Source organism: Charadrius vociferus, unplaced genomic scaffold, assembly GCF_000708025.1.
Source record: "Charadrius vociferus isolate BGI_N301 unplaced genomic scaffold, ASM70802v2 scaffold75, whole genome shotgun sequence".
NCBI lineage: Eukaryota > Metazoa > Chordata > Aves > Charadriiformes > Charadriidae > Charadrius > Charadrius vociferus.
The window spans coordinates 860,585-881,114 of NW_009648545.1; the positions used below are offsets into that span (position 1 = coordinate 860,585).

A 20,530-nucleotide genomic window follows, 5' to 3' on the forward strand; every position below is an offset into this window, starting at 1 on the left:
CCAAAATTTAATGCACCCTTGCTCACTGATTGCGTTTGTAATGTTGTGACATTCTTATATTTAGATAAGTCCCTCCAATTAATAGAAATTGGTTTACCTCAACATCAGTTCTAGGCTGCAGTTTCATCTGTTAGTTACACAGAATCACAGAAATGATGAGGCTGGAAGGGATTTCTGGAGGTCTTCTGGCCCAGCCCCCCTCCTCAAGCAGAGCCACCTGGACCCAGTTGCCCAGGACCATGTCGAGATGTTTTTTTTTAATATCTCTAAGGATGGAGACTCCACTGCCTCCCTGGGTAACCTGTGCCATTGCTTGGTCAACCTCACAGTGAAAAGGTTTCCTGATGTTCAGAGGGAACCTCCTGTGTTGTGGTTTGTGCCCGTTGCCAGTTGGCCTAGCACTGGGCACCACTGAAAAGAGCCTGGCTCCATCCACTTTGCATCCTCCATTCAGATAAATTAATTTTTAATTCAGAAAATAAAATAAAATTAAATTCTCCTTGTCCTTTCCCCACAAAACAGCTTAGAGCCTTGCAGACAGCTCACAGGTGTCTGCTTGGATAATGAATTTCTAATATTGTGTCTTGTTCTATTTTTCAGATGGGCCCATCTTCCCGGAACTCAACATTCCAGTCCAAAATAACAGAATCAGCTGATATCGTTGTTGGAATATGTTATATGGTGTTTGGTAAGTGTGATTTCATGTTACATGTGTTTATAGAGCTTTGGCTGTATTTGATGTGGTAAGGAGATTTCACTCCATCAGTGAATGGAGAGCTCTAGACCTGGAACTGGGAAAATGTGTGCAGTGCCAGATGGACATAGTCTCTGTCTTAATGACAGCTTCCTACAGGAAAAATATGGTTTCGGCAGGTCAGTTAAACTAATGAATAAAATTATACATTAGATCTTTCTAGATAGTTTGATGGACAAAACAGGAAGAAACCAGGAAAAATGATATTTATTTTTTTTAAAAATTGAAATATAAAGAAGAGAAAAACACAAATATAAAAAAGCAACAAATTTGTCTGATAAATGCTAGCTATGATGACAGCACATTATTCCCGTGCAGGAAAAAAAAAAAAAAAAGGATGGCTGAAAGTAACTTTTTCTTCATATTTTGTGTTTCTCTACAGGAATATCCTCCCTGTGTGGGAACAGTATTCTCCTATATGTCTCCTACAAGAAAAAGAATTTGTTGAAACCAGTAGAATACTTCATTATTAACCTTGCCATCAGTGACCTTGGTATGACTCTGACATTGTACCCTCTAGCTGTAACCTCCAGCCTTTCACACAGGTTTGTTCACTATGTACGTGATATTTAACATCCTCCACAGGCTCTGGAGGTCTGTGTCAGTGATGAAGACTGAATTACTCTGCCACTTTGCTTGCCGTAAAAGTGGGAATTAATTAGAGGGACTGAGAGAAGTATGTACCAGCAGCTTTATGGACTGCTGGTGTTAACTGGCGTTTGTGCCTATTTGAGGTCACTATCTTTTCGATTTCTGCAGGGCTGAGAAGATTTTTTTCCAAACAGCCACTTCCTACTGCTTTTATTCTTTGTGGGTAGTATTATTCAAGCGATGGTGAAATGCTTAATTTCTTTTTCATTTGAACAGTGAAATTTGGTACCCTGAATTTACTTATGATTTCCGAAAGTAGTGTCAGTGATGATGCATAGAAATGTAATGTTCTGGATTAATTTTTAGTCCAGCTCTCTAAATTTAGAACTTCTTCCTTCCTTCTCCACTTCTCTCCTCTTTATCCACATGAATTCACCCTCATATCATTGTGCAAGATCTATTTTTTGTGGTCCTCTTTTAAAGTCTGGGAGGCTTAGACCTCATTACTAGACCTCGAACAGTATTTGTGCAACCCAAGCAGTATGAAAGTGTTTGAGAGAAGGGAACTAGACAGAAAATGTGAAGGAAGATCAGAACTGATTGTCAGGAGCTCTTCTGCATGGTTTGGTGTAGGATAGGATGGTATTTGTAATATTTTGGTCTATCACAGTTGCAGAATGTTTGGCTTCCCAAAACACTTTACTGAGAAACCTAGTACTGTGTGTTTACTAATATAATTAAATAGAATATATTTAACAAAAGAGACAGAGAAACCTCACCCAACATAACCCCTGGATAATTTTTTCTCCTCAGTTAACCAAAATGATAAAAATGTATTTGATTTGGTGTGAAAAAAATCTCTCTGTCCTTCTTCCATCTAATTTTCTCTCATTTTGGCATCAAAATAAAAAATAACAGAATAACATCCAGTAATTACTCAGTTTTTATCACATTAATTTCTGTGTCAAAATATTGCTAAATATCTTGACTAATAGACATGATGTCTTCGAAAACTAGAATAAGACTTTTGATAACTGCTACAGCAAATACTGCCAGTGTCTGAATAGAAAGGCAGGATGTATAGTGATTCAGATAAAATTTTTGTTCTGGAGAACCTTCACAAGAGAATGTGTTAATTTTGATGAAAACTAGTTTTAAAAATATACATAAAGACAGCAGAAACAATAATAAGCTTTATTATTTTATGACCTAAGCTGAGGAGTGACAAGAATTTTGATTTTTCTTTTCAGAATTATTGTCATTAAGATACACTGCTTTGTTTTATAAAAATCAAAAGACTTACATGTGAATCATAGAAATAAAGCAGGACATGATTACTTTACTGGCTGTAAGTTTTTCAAATAAGAATATATTTTGTAGTTGGTTATTGACCAACCAATAATTTAATCATGCAGTTTTGTTGAACTTTTAAGGCTAAAACTGTAAATATATTTCTACCTCTTTGTACTACAATTAAAGAAGAAGGATAGCATCTAAGAATTAACTTCCTTGGTTATTTGCCAGGTGGCTGTACGGGAAACAGATTTGCTTGTTCTATGCGTTTTGTGGGGTGCTGTTTGGGATCTGCAGTCTCTCAACACTGACATTACTGAGCACCGTGTGCTGCCTCAAAATTTGTTTTCCAGCTTACGGTAAGCTAATGTTCCAGTCTTAAGTTACTCAATTTTTTATGTGAACATAGACCACCATTTCTGAGTTGCCTATCCTAGAGAGTATTTTTATAGCAGAGATCTTTTACATCCAGTCGAACAATTCTTATTTCTGTGATCTTTGATAATTAACTATAGGGCTACATATATGCAATTTATTACTTTTAAGCTCTTTTAAGTCAGGGTAATAATTTGGAAACATGGAATAAGAGGTCCAATCTGAAAGCAAGGCTGGCCTGAATAAGCTCATTTTTTCAGAGTTTACTGCTAAGTTTTGATAGAGATTTATTCATATAGATTTATGTTGTGCTAAGTATCCTACATGTATCAGAGAATTCAATTACCTATTATTTTTGCAAATTGTTGCGAATCAATATGCTATAATATTTTGAACACCTTTTAAAGTTGTCCCTCTCACTTACCCTGCTCAGCTGTCTGCATGTGGGAAAATCCACACCGACATGGCAAACATGCTGATCTCGTTTTGTGCCTTCCAGGGAACAGGTTCAGGAGACAACATGGACAAATCTTGATAGCCTGTGCTTGGACTTATGCAGCGATTTTTGCCTGTTCTCCACTAGCTCACTGGGGAGAATATGGAGCGGAGCCCTACGGCACAGCGTGCTGCATTGACTGGCATTCCACCAACGTAAACGCCGTGGCCATGTCTTACACCGTAGTCCTCTTTGTTTTCTGTTTTATTCTCCCTTGTGGAGTAATTGTCACTTCTTACTCTCTTATTCTGGTAACTGTGAAAGAATCCAGGAAGGCAGTGGAACAGCACATCTCTGGCCCAGTCAGGATGACCAACGCACAAACCATTACTGTCAAGGTATTTGGAAGTTAGTCTTTAGGAAGGTGTTTTTGGCACAGCTAAGCAGCATCATTTAAGGACTAAGACAGTTCAACAGGAGGGAATAAAGGTGGAAAAGAGAATTGGTCCTTATTGCATTTTCATTTCAGACAACGGTACTGTCTCGTGCAGATTTTCTGCACGGCAATGAGTTGCTAAACATAAAATTAGTCGTTGTGCTGTTTCTGGAGGATGATAATTAAGCTCACAGAGCTTCATTACTTGTGAAAATTGAGATTTCAGACTTCTGATTAAAAGGAAGGTCAAAAATTGGCGCACTGTGTGGAAGTGAGTTTGGGTCTCATGCTCTTGAACCATTGTTTATGAAAGCCAGTCTGGTATGAGTGAGTGAATTCTGTTTGCCCAGCTGCAGACACCTGAGGAGATCCAGGCTTAAGCTTTCTTTCATTAAGGATTTTAAATAGTATTGTAGAGATAAAATTCTCTTTTTTATAACTAAACAAGGGAAAAAAGTCACAGAAAAGTGTATTTCTGTAAATACTTTTTGAACCAAAACCTCTGGAATTTTGTGTTTCACTACCTTATACAGTAAAATTTAAACCTGTGGTTGCAGCATTTTTTGTGGAAATTGTTTCCTTCTGCAAACTATGTCCCTGCCATTTCCAGAAGATCAGCATCTATTTTTTTAATATACCAAAAAATAAGAAGAGGAACTTCACGGCTAACGTTAGGTTTACTTCACCTAATTTACCTCTTGAAAAATATGAGTGGTACCTCTTGACTCTGTTAATTATTTCCAGTGAAAAAATCTTTGTTTTTTCTTGATTTTAATGAATCATTTTCTTATTTCTCTAGTTATTTGTTTCACCACCCTTCAGTTTTCTGCTTGGAGTCATCTTTGGTCCTTATCTTCTCTCTCTGTTCAGGAATATGGATATTTTCATTTGCAAATACGATTGGATATCTCACAAATCTGCTTCTGTATAGATAGTCTGCTTTCTCTTTTATGCTAAAAAACTTAGTCTTTCTCTGACATTTCTGTTTCGATTACCAAGCGCAGCGCAGACACCTTAATTGGTCCTATCTCTCCCTTTGAGTATCTTGGTTTTGACCACCATGGAAAACACTGTCCTCCTGGCTGCTGCATGGTCTTGTAACCTAAATATCACAGAATCACAGAATGGTAGGGGTTGGAAGGGACCTTCGGAGATCTTCCTCAATCCAAGCAGTTGAAGAAGTAAAGATTTATGTTACCTACTCCTTCTTCTCAATTACTCTAAACTGGAACATTTCCCAGCTAAAGCTCTTAAGTATATTCCTGCCCCACTCCTGGATATTCAGTGGACTTTCTTCAGTCTTTCATTTAACTACAGGATACCATCCTTTAACTCTTCAATTAACTTTTAAAACTCTTCATAGCTTATGCTAATTGACTTCTACACTCCTGTTCAGTGAGACCAAGATGCTGGTTACACTGTATGCTTGGAACACTCAGAGGTGCACACGCATATTCAATACTTGTCATTCTTATGAGTTCCTAGTGGATGAAGGAAAGGCTGTGGATGTTGTTTACCTGCACTTTAAAAAAGCCTTTGACACCGTTTCCCACCTCATTCTCCTGGAGAAAGTGGCCGCTCATCACTTGGATGGGTGTAGGCTTCGGTGGGTAAAAAACTGTCTGGATGGTTGGGCCCAAAGAGTGGTGGTGAATGGAGTTAAATCCATTTGGTGTCTGGCCACAAGCGGTGTTCCCCAGGGCTCAGTACTGGGGCCGGTTCTCTTTGATATCTTTATCAATGACCTGGACGAGCAGATCAAGTGCACCCTCAGTAAGTTTGCAGACAACACCAAGCTGGGTAGGGGTGTTGATCTGCCTGAGGGTAAGAAGGCTCTACAGAGGGGTCTGGACAGGCTGGATCGATGGGCCGAGGCCAATGGTATGAGGTTCAACAAGGCCAAGTGCTGAGTCCTGCACTTGGGTGACAACAACCCCATGCAGTGCTACAGGCTTGGAGAGGAGTGGCTGGAAAGCTGCCCAACGGAAAAGGTCCAGGGGGTGTTGGTGGACAGCCGGCTGAATATGAGCCAGCAGTGTGGCCAAGAAGGCCAAGAGCATCCCAGCCTGTATCAGGAATAGTGTGGCCAGCAGGACTGGGGAAGTGATTGTCCCCCTGTACTCGGTACTGGTGAGGCCCCACCTTGAATACTGTGTTCAGTTTTGGGTCCCTCACTACAAGAAAGACATTGAGGTGCTGGAGAATATTCAGAGAAGGGCAATGAAGCTGGAAGGATCTAGAGAACAAGTCTTCTGAGGAGTGGCTGAGGGAACTTGGGCTGTTTAGTCTGGAGAAAGAGAGGCTCAGGAGAGACCTTATCACTTTCTACAACTACCTGAAAGGAGGTTGTAACGAGGTGGGTGTTGGTCTCTTCTCCCAAGTAATGAGTGACAGGACAAGAAGAAATGGCCTCAAGTTGTGCCAGGGGACATTGAGATTGGATATAAGGAAAAAATTCTTCACCGAAAGGGTTATCAAACACTGGAACAGGCTGCCCAGAAAACTGGTGGAATCACCATCCCTGGAGGTATTTAAAAGATGGGTAAATGTGGTGGTTAGGAACATGGTTTAGTGGTGGACTTGACAGAGCTAGGTTAACGGTTGGACTTGATAATCTTAAAGGTCCCTTCCAGCCTAGATGATTCTATGATTCTTTGATTCTATTCTATGTGCAGAGAATCTCACTCTAGAATAACAATAATACAAACAACTAATAGTTATACATGATAATCCCTTGGGGACATCTGCTAAGAGGATGGTATAAGTCAAACTCATAAAAGCAAAGAGGAGAGAAGAGAATTTTTTTTCCTTAAGAAACTCTGCTAAAACAACCCACCCTAAATATGTAAATTTTGTGGTGTACTTGGAATGATTATTTGTTGAACTGTAGTTTTTCCTGCTGGATTTGAGCTGCAATACAGCCTTGTTAACACCTGTCAAATTAGAGACAATTCATAGCCCGTTCTTCCCCTGGCATTTTCCATCCTGCCCCTGACATCAGGTCACTCTAACTTAGGAGTCCTGGTCAGGTTTCACCTGTGCCTCTACATTCTTATCGAGCTTCAGCTGACATGCTTGAAAAGCTAATTCCAGAAAATGACCTGGGCACTCAAAATGGGACTTGTACACTTAAGAATCTCGCCAAGCCCAGAAATATGGTAATGGAAGCTCTCACTTGTGGCTGCCTATGCCTTGAGGCTTCACAAAGATGGCGCAGGTTCCTCTGTGAGCATAAAGGTTTCCCAAGTTCCTGAAGTTTGCTTTAATCTGTATTGCCCTGCACACTAAGTGGCTATCTCTTTCCTTAAACATATTAACATAACCAGGCCATAGCATTCAATTTAGGCCCAGTTTAGTGTATTTTTTTATTAGTAATGGAATATTTTAATTAAAAAAGAACAATAAAGTACAGATAACATTCACTATCATTAATATACTTCCCATGTTAAAAGATCTGTCCATAGTGTTTTTTTTCTGTGCTATTTTAGAATTACAGAATCATAGAATCACATAATCACAGAATGGTCAGGGTTGGAAGGGACCTCAATGACAATAGGAAGACTTTCAGAAAATGTAATGGGAGCTGTATAGCATTATTAGTGCTTTTTTGCTTGTGAATTTGCAAGGTTGGCTAATTACTGATATTACTTTTATTATTATATAGTGCCATAAAAATCAATTATAATGCATACAGAGGACACTATTGTTCTCATGTGATCTCTTCGCAGGTGCATGGGTTTGCCAGCTTCTGGAGAAAACGTCATCTGAGCATATAGATAAGAAAGATAAATTTTATGAATGCAAGTAGAGATATAGAAAATTTCCTCTTCTCCAGGACTTCCTGGGTATTAAACCATTTCAGAAACACATCCTAGTTCTCCCTAGATGTTTCAGGAGCAAAACCAACATGAGAGTAACTTAATGTCTCATCAAATATTTGTCCAAATAACATCTCTGAATTGTCTACAGTACATTCAATTTAAATCATGAGGTGTAAGCTTTTGGCCTGGGAGATTGCGTTCAGTTTTTGTTCTGATTCAAACTTTGTGTATGACCTTGTACAAAACTCCTGGTACTCAACTTGCATTTCTTCGTGGCTGTATTTTTTGATACCTCTGAAGTACCTGATTTAAAACTTTGAAGTATCATTTGGCTGAAAAGGAGAAGGTTGAATAATTCACCTCTCTCTTCTAATATTGTTTATTGAAGAAACTGATTTTATATTTAGTATGGAATGCAATGATGTCCAGAGAAACTACATAAATCTGCACACCACAGAGGTTAGTTGGTCTTAAATTGGGTTTTTACAATGCATGGACATAGTGCTTGGGTTTTTTAATCCTCATTAAATTAATTTTTGTTAAATTAATAGAAATTTTACTGCCAACATTAATGGAGGTTGTCTCACTGCTCTGAAACTAGAAGTGTTATATAGCCACTAGTACAAGCACTCTTGAAAGTTGTAGTTACAGGTGGGAAGATCTATGAGCATAATAGGAAATATAATGGAAATCGAATTGGATAAAGCTTACTCTTCAAGGAAAACCTATAGTTTAGAATACAAGATGCTAAATCCAAATAATTCATTTTAATGGGTAAATCTACTCCTGAAGTGAAAGAAGAATTACATCTGTTCAATGCTTTTTTTGATTTTGTCCACCTGAAACAGATGCTTTCGTCTTAAGGCACAGCAACACAATTTGCTGCAGGCATTTCAAAGCCATTTGGAGATTAGTGGTCTGTGTGCTGTTTCTAAATGCATGTGGAGGGAGAGAATCTGCATGAAGACACAGTCAGTGCCACATTTACAGTTATGTTACACTACTGACTGTATAATATTTATTGATTTGAGGTGGAAGCAGTAGGCTTTCTGGCAAGAGTGAGAGAACCTGGTTGACCAATAAAGCACATATTGACAAGGCTTGCTATGGAAGAATACAGACATTTCATTTGGGGAGAATGTGAAATTGAGATTCTATTACTTTGATACAGATGATCACATTTATGGTTGGCTTTTGATTTTGTGCAGTGTAAAACATTTATAATGGTGAAAAGTGAAAGAAGAAGTAGTTTTAGATTCCTATGTGAGCATGGCTCAGATCAGAACTCTTCCATAATGCTTTAGACCTTTCAGTAAGGTGCCTTCATTTTCGTTTGGTCTCATTTGACTAGTTTGTTTATAGTGATCACTGCTACACCGTAGGCTTTCCAGATGTGCAGGTCCTATGAAGTTGCCAGGAATCTTGCACAAAAATACATATATTTTTTTTTTTAAATCTGCAAAAGGTTTACAGAGGAAAAAGAGGACAGATGAAGGGTGTGAGATAGCCTCTAGTCATCCCAAGTGTCGTCAAACTTCTGTTACAGCCTGATGCATAGAATTTTAATTCCTTTCCTCCTGGTGTAGGAATAATAACATCCGTTGTTCTTGTTTGTTGCTTTTCAGACTTTGCCATCATTGCTTTGGAATATTTTGCAAGATACAATTGCAATATGCCTTGGGTTTACAGGTCAGTAAACTACCAGTCTGCAGAGTGTTTAGCTGGCTAGTTTCATGATATCTATGTACTGTAAAACTCTGCAAGATGGGAAATCACAGCCAATGCTTCCCTTACCAATGAGACCTGGCACAAGGTTAAACTACCAAACTAAAGCCACCAGCGTATTTGCAATTAGCTGCAAGACTCAGATTCAGGAACCATTTTTGCTTTGCCTGGTGCTTAGCCCATTATACTCTACATCCTGCATATTTCCTTCTCCAGGCTTTGGTATGGTGCTTATGGTGACCTGAATACTCAGCAAAGTTTGCACGGAGAGACAGTTTGCAGTTTTCTAACAGAGGCTTCTGCTTTTTCAGGCTTTTGAAGAAAGAGCTAGATGAGCCTTGCCAGAGGCTGGTCCATGAGATCAAGTGTGTGAGTCTTGCAGTCTTCAAGGATCCAGAGGCTGAGCTTCGGGTACATGTTACCTGACTCTTACCATAAATTCCGTAAGGAGAAGGGATGGGTGATTTGTAGGAACCTGTCTTCATTTTTGTGAGTCACTGTGGGGAACAGGCAGCATTGTGGTGGCAGATGGTGGTGGATGAACAAGTGGATCTTAGGTGATGATGGACTGTATCAAGGGACAAGAGCCTTTTCCTCCATCATCCTCCATGCCAACGGAGCTTGTTGGCTCAGAGGAGTAACATCCTCTGTCCTGTTCAGACATTACTGTAGTGACTGTACTTCTCAGAAACTTTGGAGAAGCAGTGGTTTCTCTATGGCACACTGTTTAATAGACTTTGTCCTGGGGTGCATAGCTCCCTGATATCCTAGAATGACAGTAAAGAAAATTGTAGAACAAGCTATAAATAGACAGCTACCAAAAAATTTTGGGCAGTAGCAATTAGATAGCATTAAAAATATTTTTTGCCCTATTTTAGCACAACAGCCGAAGAAGAATTACCTTTATCTTGCACAACTCAGCATCATTAAGCTGAGCAGATACAGTGAGATGTTGTCTCTACAAAAGAATAAGTTAACAAAATAATGCCAGATTGCTTGAAACAATGCTGCCAAAGGTCTGTTCCGAGATCTTGAGAGCAGAGTAATCATTAGAAAGAGGCTCACTGACTTGTCTTGGAGCAGACAACAATATGAATCAGATGTTTTTTTCTGAACCATGGTACTGTTAACAGTAGTTTACTGTTTTTACTTTTTTTACTCTTTTGCACATTGTTGAATGAGAAGTAAAATTCATGACATATTCAGAGACATAAACAGGAGTTCTTCAGGCTGGTTGAAGATCTACAGCTCATACTGATTTAGTGGAATTTGCAGATAATTGACACGCTGCCAGCTGTTGAGTTTGAAATTGTAGGCAGGTGCTAAAATAGTGACATACGTGCTGAACTGTAGATGCTCAGGAACTAATGGTCTGAAGCATCTACATGCTCTCCATTAAAGCTTGCTGAAATTACACACTACATGACAGATATACAGTATTCAGTATTTATATATTTTAGAATTAAAAAGCAAGTTCACTATGTAATTATTATACTGTTATACAAACATGGCCTCTATCAGAAGTTTGCAATTATAGCTCCATGCTGGGCTGTGACAAGGTAAGAAAATGATCAGCAATGACTCCTACTATCTTGACACTCATAATTTTTTACCTATATTAAAATCTTCACTTGTTATTTGAAATACTGGTTGATGTAAACCAGTGTTGAATTCTTAGAGCAGCCTAGTATCACGAGCGTAATGTACATATCTGTTTAATTGAATTTTAGAGTATATGAAAATTATTTTGTCTAGGAAACAAATGTCACTAGACTGGAAAGGAGCCGGTATTGTTAAATGCTGTAGGAGTGCAGACCCAGAGAACTGTGAACCCAAATGTCTTCCTATCAAATTAGCAAGCAAAAGGCAGCAGATAAAAGCAGATGAATCTGAGGAGTTGTAGGAGGATGTGGTGGTAATTTCTGTATTGTCAAAGAAAAGAAGGCCAAGGATCACAAGCACTGGCCCACTGATTGCCCTGTTGCTCAGTTGTTAGTATACTCCCTTGTGTGGTTTTTACCCATGCCTTGCCATAGGTCAGGAGACAGCACAAACCAGGGACTGTTCCAAAAAGGGGCATTCCTACCCATTCCCTCCTGTACAGTTTGATAGTATTGTCCCAGCAGCATCTGCACTCTGACATGATCCTAATGCCCCTTCCTAGGGCATGCAACAAACACTCTCTTTCATGCGATAAAAACACTTTGAACTGAAAAAAAATACACCAAACCTCAATAATTATGTCTTAAGCCCACCAAGACACCTCAAGAAAATGCTGGTGAGACCCAAGGCCCAACGCTATGCAGTATGGAGGTGACCAGTCTGTGCTCGATCCAGACAGTGGTCCCTGATCTTATTTTATTTAGCAGTTTAGCCAATGAGACTATAAAAGCCAGTCTTAATTTCCAGGGTATATCTCCCGGTACTGTGTGTTAGTTGTTAGATGGAGCCCCTTTTTAACATGGCTGAAGTGACAGGGAGAGGTTCTGAGGCTTGATTTTTCTTTGCAAGCTGCTCCTGGCTGAGTAGCACTGTGCAGAAGAAAGCTTTATGTCTGCGTAGTTTAAATAGGAAAATGAGCGATAACACCTTCATTTTTCCGGCAAGAAAACTGCCAGTGTCAGGAAGCCTATTGGCCTGTTGCCACGCCTACCATGACAGTGCTCCATCCTGTCCCCAAGCCTGCAATGCTCTTTTTGGTACTAAATGAATGACAGTGAAAAAATTAGATTGACTTTTCTCATGCTGATGCTTTTATACCATGCTCAAAAGGATCTTAACATGTTCTGGTGATTGTCAGTCTTAATTCCTCTGTTCAGTGTCTGCGATGTCAAATCTGTTTGCCTTACTAAGGACATAAATTTGTCCAGTGAGACTTTTGGCTTCTGATTAAATCTGGAGTAGCCGGCTTCAGTTTGGGCTGATATTATTATTTTGAAAACTCTTATGATTCACAACATTTCTAGATGTTGTATTATCTAATGCAAGCGGTCCAGCCTGCTAAGATAATTCCTCAGGATACAAAAATGCATGAGGCTTGCGGTGACACTGATGTCACTTTGTAGTAAGCATGCTTTGCATCTGTCTATACTGGCCAGAACAAACTGGATCCAAACTGTGGGAACCGTTCTGAGAAAGATGAGCAATGATTCAGACTTGCAGTACTGAGGATCAGACGCTTACATGTTAGTTCACTTTTAGAAAATGCTGTTCAGGCATATGACATGTTTGGGATTTTTGAACATGGCTGACCAATTCATACTTACAAGGCTTTTAAAATCCTTTCAGCCAAAATGAGTTGCTAGAAACTTGCCAGGAATGTAACTTTGAAATAATGCTTCACACCAGTTATTAAATGTATAGACAAATAGACTTTTTGTAATGCATGTGCTCTTGTACTTCATGTACTTTCTCTTAATTATAATGAGTAATGCTTTACAATATGGGTAGTTTAATGTAAATTACCTTGGTGACTGTGTTAAGGGAAAGATGAGAGCAAAAAAATTAGGAGAATGACTGGTGCATTGTGTGCTGGTTCCTGTACAGTAGAAGTGCAAATCTGGAAATCTATTTCTAGATGTTGGTAGTTCTCCATAGGCCAGAAAACATTGTTATTTGGAAGCAGATTGGAAGTGACAAATACTTTCCCTGATGGAGGGGTGGAAAAACATGAGTAGTTTCAGAATTTGATTTGTTGAATGTATCAAGCCTGGTTGGTGTGTTGGGTTTCTAGTTCTAATTTTTATAAACTTGATGGACAGATTGAGAAACCTGGACTGGACTTGCAAAAATACACATTCCTTTGTGAGAACAATTAGAGATGCATGAGAAAAAAACATTATGATGTTGGGTTTTTTTAACAAGTTTAGATACTCCAGAGGATTTTGCATGTACAATTAGAGGATATGTATGCATAATTTTAGTATGCATGTACACAAACGCATATATACTTTTGTATGTGGAAATGAGTCACTTTCTATTGAAAACATGGGGTAAAATAGCTCCACAAGTTAGACACCTAGAAGTTAGAAATAGAAGTCAGACAACAAGGATTGAAATAAGATATTTCTGTTGTAATATTTTTTGGAATAAAAAACATAGTGATCAAGTGGTTCACATTTTTCAATTAGTTTTCAAAATATATGATTTGATAAAATCTGTTTTTCACTTACTTTAAGCCAGTATCCTTTCCAAGCATTGTGTGTTCTTACTAAAGAAACTTATGGTAATCCTAAGAGGGAAGCTGGGAAAGATTTGTACATGTGCATAGTTTCCACTTATTTCGTGGGAACAATAACTTGACTTTGTTTCTCTTAGGCTGACACCAAGGTACTGCTGCCTCTGTGCCTGGGTGACTGGCTGACTTTCATTACATCAGGGATATTCTCACCAGTGGTTCAGTCCTTTAAAGCATCATTTACTTAAAAGTGTCAGCAAGCTGAATTCACCCCGTCTTATTCAGTAATAATTCACCAATAAACATCTAGTTTGAAATAGTTGAACCAGATCCTTAGCTTGTGCCAACAGCCAGGACTTGTTCCACTCTGCATGAGTGAACTGACATGCATGAGCCGAAGATCTAACTACAAAGATGACTTAATGCTGCAAGTGGAGAACATTTATATTCTTTTTCCTTTTACCTGTAGTGTAAAAATATCCTCTGTAACTTGTGTTCTTTGTTGTGAAGCTCTCCTTGTAAACCTAAATGTTTTCCCTACACTCCAGCTAGATCGTAATTCCCCAAGAAAGACTTTTGTCTGTAAACTTCTGTGAAGTGTCACCTACTGTTACATTTGGTATGTGAAAAATATATTTGTGCTTGATTTACAGACACATTTTTTCATTTGTAATTGTGGTTTTTTTGCTTCTCCAGGAGATATTTTAAAGAAGGTTTTTGTATATAGGATTTGCCAACACTTGAGGGCAAAGTTTAAAAAGATTTTTGAAAACACCTCTATGCCAAAATCATACCGTTCACAAGCTATGATAGAGTTCTGTCTATGCTAACAGGCAGAGCAAGGGTGAATCACTTCTTGCCTTACCTTGGGAAATTATAAGATTGCTATATGCCTACATTTATATGAATTTTTACATTTTATGAAATTAGATATACTTGGAAAACTACATAAGTTATGTCAAACTTCCCTGTCAGAATGGGTGCTGGGTGTATAGGGGACGTTATGTATCCTGTGATAGTATTTTTCTTATGTCCCTGTATGACGGACAGGGCTGTAGGGATTCTTGTGGTTGGTGGGATCTTTGAGTGGAACTACAAATAATTAAAATAAAAATCTGGCTTGCAAGATGTGGGAAGAAGGCATTGCCTTTTATTCATAGTACTGCAGAGCAACAACAGGACACTCGATGGTCACTTTGATAAGAAAAAATGTTAGAAATTTCCATGGATATGTGCAGTTATGAAAAGATAACTCATAGAGCTGAAGTGTTTTTTCTCCCTGTTTCCATGATAAAATAAAGACATTACAGAAAGTCCATTACAGTTCATTAAAATAATCTTTGTATTAGCACTAAGGGATTTTGGATTGTAAGCCTTTGATTGTACTTGCTACAAACTGTAATGACTTACTTAGTGCCTTTTGGAATAGTTTTCATAAGAACTAAATTTTTTATGCCTTTGTATGAGGCCTGCATGTATTTCTCCAAGTCACATCATCACATTGTTCCTTAATCGATCACACAGCTTTGTGCTGGATTTCTTTGTGTTCTATACAGGCTCAGTTTGCTGTCACTGCAATTTTAGCAGCTGTGTATTAGAGGCTGAGACTAAAATTAGGCAATATGTCCCCTCTTCACTTTAATGAGAGACAGTGGGCTCAAGTCTAGAGTGAAATTATGAAAAGGCTCAGCTGTAGACCAGCATGCCTGTAGTGCTCCCTGGGTCTCATTGTGTAGTGATGCACAGGTGACTGCTGCTACAGGTGGTATCACCTTCAGAGCAGGAAATTCAAGGCCAGAACTGACGTCTGGCCATCAAGTATAGCATAAAGAGAATTGAATCAATCGCACAGTGATGTAATGAAATGGGTTAGTTCACCTGTCTCATAGTGTGAAAGTGACATTCCCTTATGAACAGTTCTCATTGGTGTACGTAGCTGATGTGTGGCCTTTGTGAGTTAATGAAATGAAATAAAAGAATGTACAGATCAGTTATTCTAAACAACGGTTTCTGGCGTAAAATGAACTCATCATTGGAAATAACCTACCTGAGGCAGAAGTAAAGGTTTGGGTTTTTTTTTCTGACCTATCGACAGAATTCTAGTTGGTTGTCGAGTTGTGAATTACAGAACCTATGTCGCTTTGTTTCTATCATATTACTTACATTTTTAGGTAACCTTTGGCCACTGTATTGTGCACTGAATTAAGAATTTTTTTTTAAAAATCATCAGCGAGGTTGAAATATGAACCAGCAGGAAAAAAGGAATGCTCACGCACAAATACTCTGTCCCTTACAGTAAAAGAGCTTGTGAAAAAGATTATTTTTCTTTCAAAACTTTTCTGTTATTATCTTTGACCAGTATATATGCAGATAATTGAAATCTCTTATTATGGCTGACTTTTTATGCTTAGTTGCCTCTCTATTTTCACTGGAACAGTGTACATTCAATAAACTTTTTTTGATCAATTTAGGAAAACTGACCACTGCAACTTGCATGTGTAGGATTTCAGAGGTAGCTAAGATATGGTTATACAAATACAGCATGTCTCCAAGAACGTCTACTAAAGGACATGTCTTTGAAGGCATAGTGTGCCTATGCAATGTTGCCCCAGTTTTTGTCCTTTTGCAGTTCTGCTGCTGTTCTTTTTTGCCCACACAAACGCAAAGATGTCCTTTGGTTTGGCCCTTTGGTGGATTTGTTGTAAATGTTCACAAATTTGCCCCATGTCTGCCTCATTAAAATTCTCCTCTTTTGTTGCGCATATGAAAATATTGATGTTCTTTTCCATCTTGTGTTGGCATCACTGGTTAGCCCACTCCTCATACCTGTCTTCTTGGAACCATGTTGGTCATTTTGTTGGTCTTAAGCAGGTGGAGGTAATTCATCAAGCACCTCGCTTGAAACTTATCACAGGCAACGAGTGTTAATTCCTTTCAAGCTCTGTTGTATTAAACTCCAGACTTCTCAATATGTGGCATGACAATATAAATAATAATAACAAAGTCTCTTTCTACATTCATGTACATATATATACAGTTGGTATGCTTAAGTATCTCAAAGGGGTTCCTTTTGCCTGATTGTGCTCCTTTAAAAGTTAGTTGTCTTAAGTACATCCTCAAAATTGTCAGTGACAAAGACCTGAGAGCAATCCACCACACCTGTTTTAGACATAGATCTTGGAATGATACTTCAATTCTTTCAGGAGATATGTCTCTCTTTCCTTTGACATTATAAAGAATCCAGACTGGCTTAGACTAAGCATATAAGTTTTTGGATAGCTGAAGTTATGCGAGATTAATTCCCGCCTTGCTCTAGAAATTGTATTGATGCAGTTTGGGAAGTTGGCTGAAAGCTCCTTGAAAATACGTGTCAAACACCGTTTCATAGGAACAATGTAAAGCCTATCACAGTCCCAAAGATTAATTGCTACCATAAATAAGCCATCTGGGATATGCACCAATTGATTTTTAGTGTTCATTTTTTCTTAATGTGATTCTAAAGGGCCAAGGCATATTACTTGCCACAGAGATTGCTTTTAGTTTCAGTCTTGAATACTGGCCACGGACAGTTGAGATTACAAAATCCATGCATATGGCACAGGCATATCCATACATAGGGCTGGACCTTCAGCTGATGTACAGAAATAGAACGCTATTGAAACAAAGAGGAATATTAAGTTGACCCCATCTTGTGGATTTGCTTCTTCATCATTTCTTAACTGATCTCATTCTGTCAAAATACCTTGTTTCTCCGTTCTGTCAAATGACTTCAACTTTGGACTTCATGTGAGCTCTAACAGGTTAGGGCCCTAAAAGGTTATCACTCATAAATGGGACATTTCTCCTGTACCACTATTATTATAGTGGGTGGCTTCCTAGAGACATACGCAAATTCATAAACAGATTTTAGCCTAATAGAAAAAACAGTTAAATGCCACAGACATTCCTCATAAAACTTGTGGTATATATTTCTTGGCAATCACCATGCATTTCTTCTTGCAAAATAAAATTTGTAAGACTATTAAACTTAGGGAGAAAATAAGAGCATTTGGAGGAGCTCTTTATGCCTTAAAAGAATCTGATGGGTGTTCTTCTGGTGTTAGTGCTCTGGGCCTCTTTCACTGTCACTCTGAACACAACAGTGTCATCTCTCAATATAAAAACCTATGATTTTTGCAACCTTGAATCTATAGCCAGTGCCTCACTGAAAAAAGTGGCAGATCTGCAGTTAACTGAAGTAGTTAGCAGCTCTGTACTCCCACTTGTAGAGGGCAGCTCAGGCAGGTGGCACAATTACCAGCTGAAAACAGAAGTACTCTCCTTTGGTATTTTCTTCTGTCCCTTGGTTCCAATCCTACTCTAAATTGAACGGATACTCTACTGTCTTCCTCATTTGGAAATACATACGTTTGGTCTTCTGAAGCTTCTTCAAGAGCATGAATATGCTTGTTTCTGTCTTTAAAATATATGTGTATTTCAGTTATAAACAGTGCTTAGAATGATGCCCAGCAGGTTAGTCTTCCTATACGTGCTGATGCTTACTGTTTACATTAGATTTTTTGAGGTTTATGTTTATTGCAGATCCGATATTTATTCTTATATATCTCTGTGATAATTTATACAAAATACTTGTTGGTTTTGTTTGGTGTTTGGTGGTTTTTTGGTTTGGGTTTTTTTCATTGTTTGCTTGGTTTTTTTTTCAAAATGCCTATCAAATCTTTCTCTTAGAGTTTATTAGGACAAACAATTGTGCATTAGGAGTTAACTTAAATTCATTAATTTGATTTGCATTCAGAATTAATCCAGTTTTCTGCTATCAGATGCCTGTGTGTGGCTCCAGTTAAGCACCAACAGTAAAATTATGGAAGACATTCTGTAGCCGCGAAAAATAGTGTTACTCATGAATCCAATAATAGATAGAAATGGCTTTGCAACCTAGAAAGGTATTTTCCCAGAATGGTACCTTTTTCTTTAGGTTGGTTTCCTTTTTGGTCTAGAAAGAGATTTCATGGCACTTTAATGAAGAAGAAGAGAAATGTAGGACCTGATACATTTTGACCCTGAAAGTTCAAGGCAGAAGTAAATTTCTGACAGAATTAAGTTGCTAGAAAAATACGCATTTGGAGAACCGCCGAGGTATGATGGAAGACCTGGGGGTACTTTTAACAAGGGGGTTCAATCAGGTGGTATTTTTATGCATATACTATTTTTGTGGCTATTTTTCTCATGCATGCAATTTTTTAACTCAGTGTTTTCTCTTCTTCTCTGCAAGCTGAGTGTTGCTGTGTGCATTGGATTTTTTGCTGCCTGGAGCCCTTATGCCATCATTGCCATGTGGGCAGCTTTTGGATCAATAGATAAGATTCCTCCGTTAGCCTTTGCTGTGCCAGCTGTCTTTGCAAAGTCCTCCACACTCTACAATCCAGTTATCTATCTCCTCCTGAAGCCCAATTTCCGAAAGACCATCACCAAGGATTTCATAGTTTTTCAACAGTTCTGCATCAGGAGTTGTTTTTGTGTTAAGGCACTGCAGAACTACAGATCGACTTTGAACACCAGACTGAAAACATTTAAGGGCAAAAATGAATCCAGCTGTAATTCTCTGCCAATTGTGGAAGAATGTTCTTATTTCCCTCGTGAAAAGCGCAGTGACGCTTTCGAATGCTTTCAGAGCTACCCAAAATGCTGCCAGGAGAGGCTAAGCGCTATGGAATGCCCTCCTCAAGAAACTGTGTCCTTGGAAAGTCACCTTCAAGCAAAAGTGAAACAGGCCAGTAAGAAGTCAGTAAAGGTGGTTGTGCGGGGAGAAAAAAACACTGAAACTGATACCTTGGAAATCACCTTGGAAGCGGTACCCGTGCATCATACATTTACAGACCTCTAGAGCTGCTTGTACAAAGCCCCTCTGACAGTACTACTGTCATACTGGATTTATGAATGTAGCTTTTTCTAGAGTCCTTCTACTACCCCATTTTCTAGACTATTTTACTGTCCTTTCTCATACTCTTTGATGGGACGTGTGCTACAGTGTGGGCATGCTATAAATGCTGTCTGACTCTTGCCATGCCAATTTAAGTACGTCGTGCTAACTGTGTTCGCGTCATGCACTGTCAACCAAATCCTCTCTGCATTTCCTAACATCCTTTTACTCCTTTTTCAAGAGAATACACTAACCATTGAGAGGTTTTCCATAAATTGTTATTACCCTTTCTAGACTATGTACATTTTATATTCTGTCTGTTCAAAAGAAATAACTCAATGTAGAGTTTAAAAGGGACAATCTCATGCTGGTTTATTTGTTATAGCAACTGAAAAGGTAAATGCTACCTAAAATGCCTGTTCTCCAAGAATCGATACTGAATGACAGCATATGTTGCATTTGCTGGGAGATATGGGTGATTTTGTCCCTTGCTTTGAGAGGAACAGGCAGGTTCTAACCTTGTTCCACATGAATGAAATCAAGGGTAATTCATGTAATTCAAAATAGTATGTAACTTTTGTGTACCTTTTGGTGTAATTGTAGAACTTGCCCAATTCCCAGTTTCCTGTATAGGATCATGGAATTAGGAAGGTGAAGACCTGGTTCAGAAACACCATAAGGGGCAAGAATCTCTGCTGGTGCAAACCACTGAACCCTGAGAAAACTACCCCACATGAAGATCCCAGTCCTCCAGGAATTATTGAATTTGGCTTACCAGGACAATGCTGCAGAGTAAGAATAGGCGTAGCTCTTCTTTTCCTTGTTCTTGGGCTCCTTTTTGTTCCCTTGGAAGAGGAAGGAAAAGAAAATGAAGGGTTGTTGGAGAAAGGGCTTTTGAAATGGTTGCTTCTACTGGTTAGGGAGGATTTGGTTGAACTGCTTCCCTGTTTCAAGGCTTGACAGCAAGAAGCATTATAACCTCTGCTGCTGCTGTGAGAGCAA

The 20,530-nt window shown here is 38.7% G+C and overlaps 1 protein-coding gene across 1 annotated transcript; it reads left to right on the plus strand.

The window, feature by feature from the left end:
* The first annotated feature begins 595 nt into the window (after positions 1-595).
* On the plus strand, positions 596-19,500 carry LOC104287287 (opsin-5-like). The gene is made up of 5 exons (XM_009885972.1): positions 596-688; positions 1,137-1,299; positions 2,870-2,997; positions 3,513-3,847; positions 18,881-19,500. The coding sequence occupies exons 1-5, from the start codon at positions 601-603 to the stop codon at positions 19,490-19,492; spliced, it is 1,326 nt and encodes a 441-aa protein (XP_009884274.1). The 5' UTR covers positions 596-600; the 3' UTR covers positions 19,493-19,500.
* Positions 19,501-20,530: the final 1,030 nt, after the last annotated feature.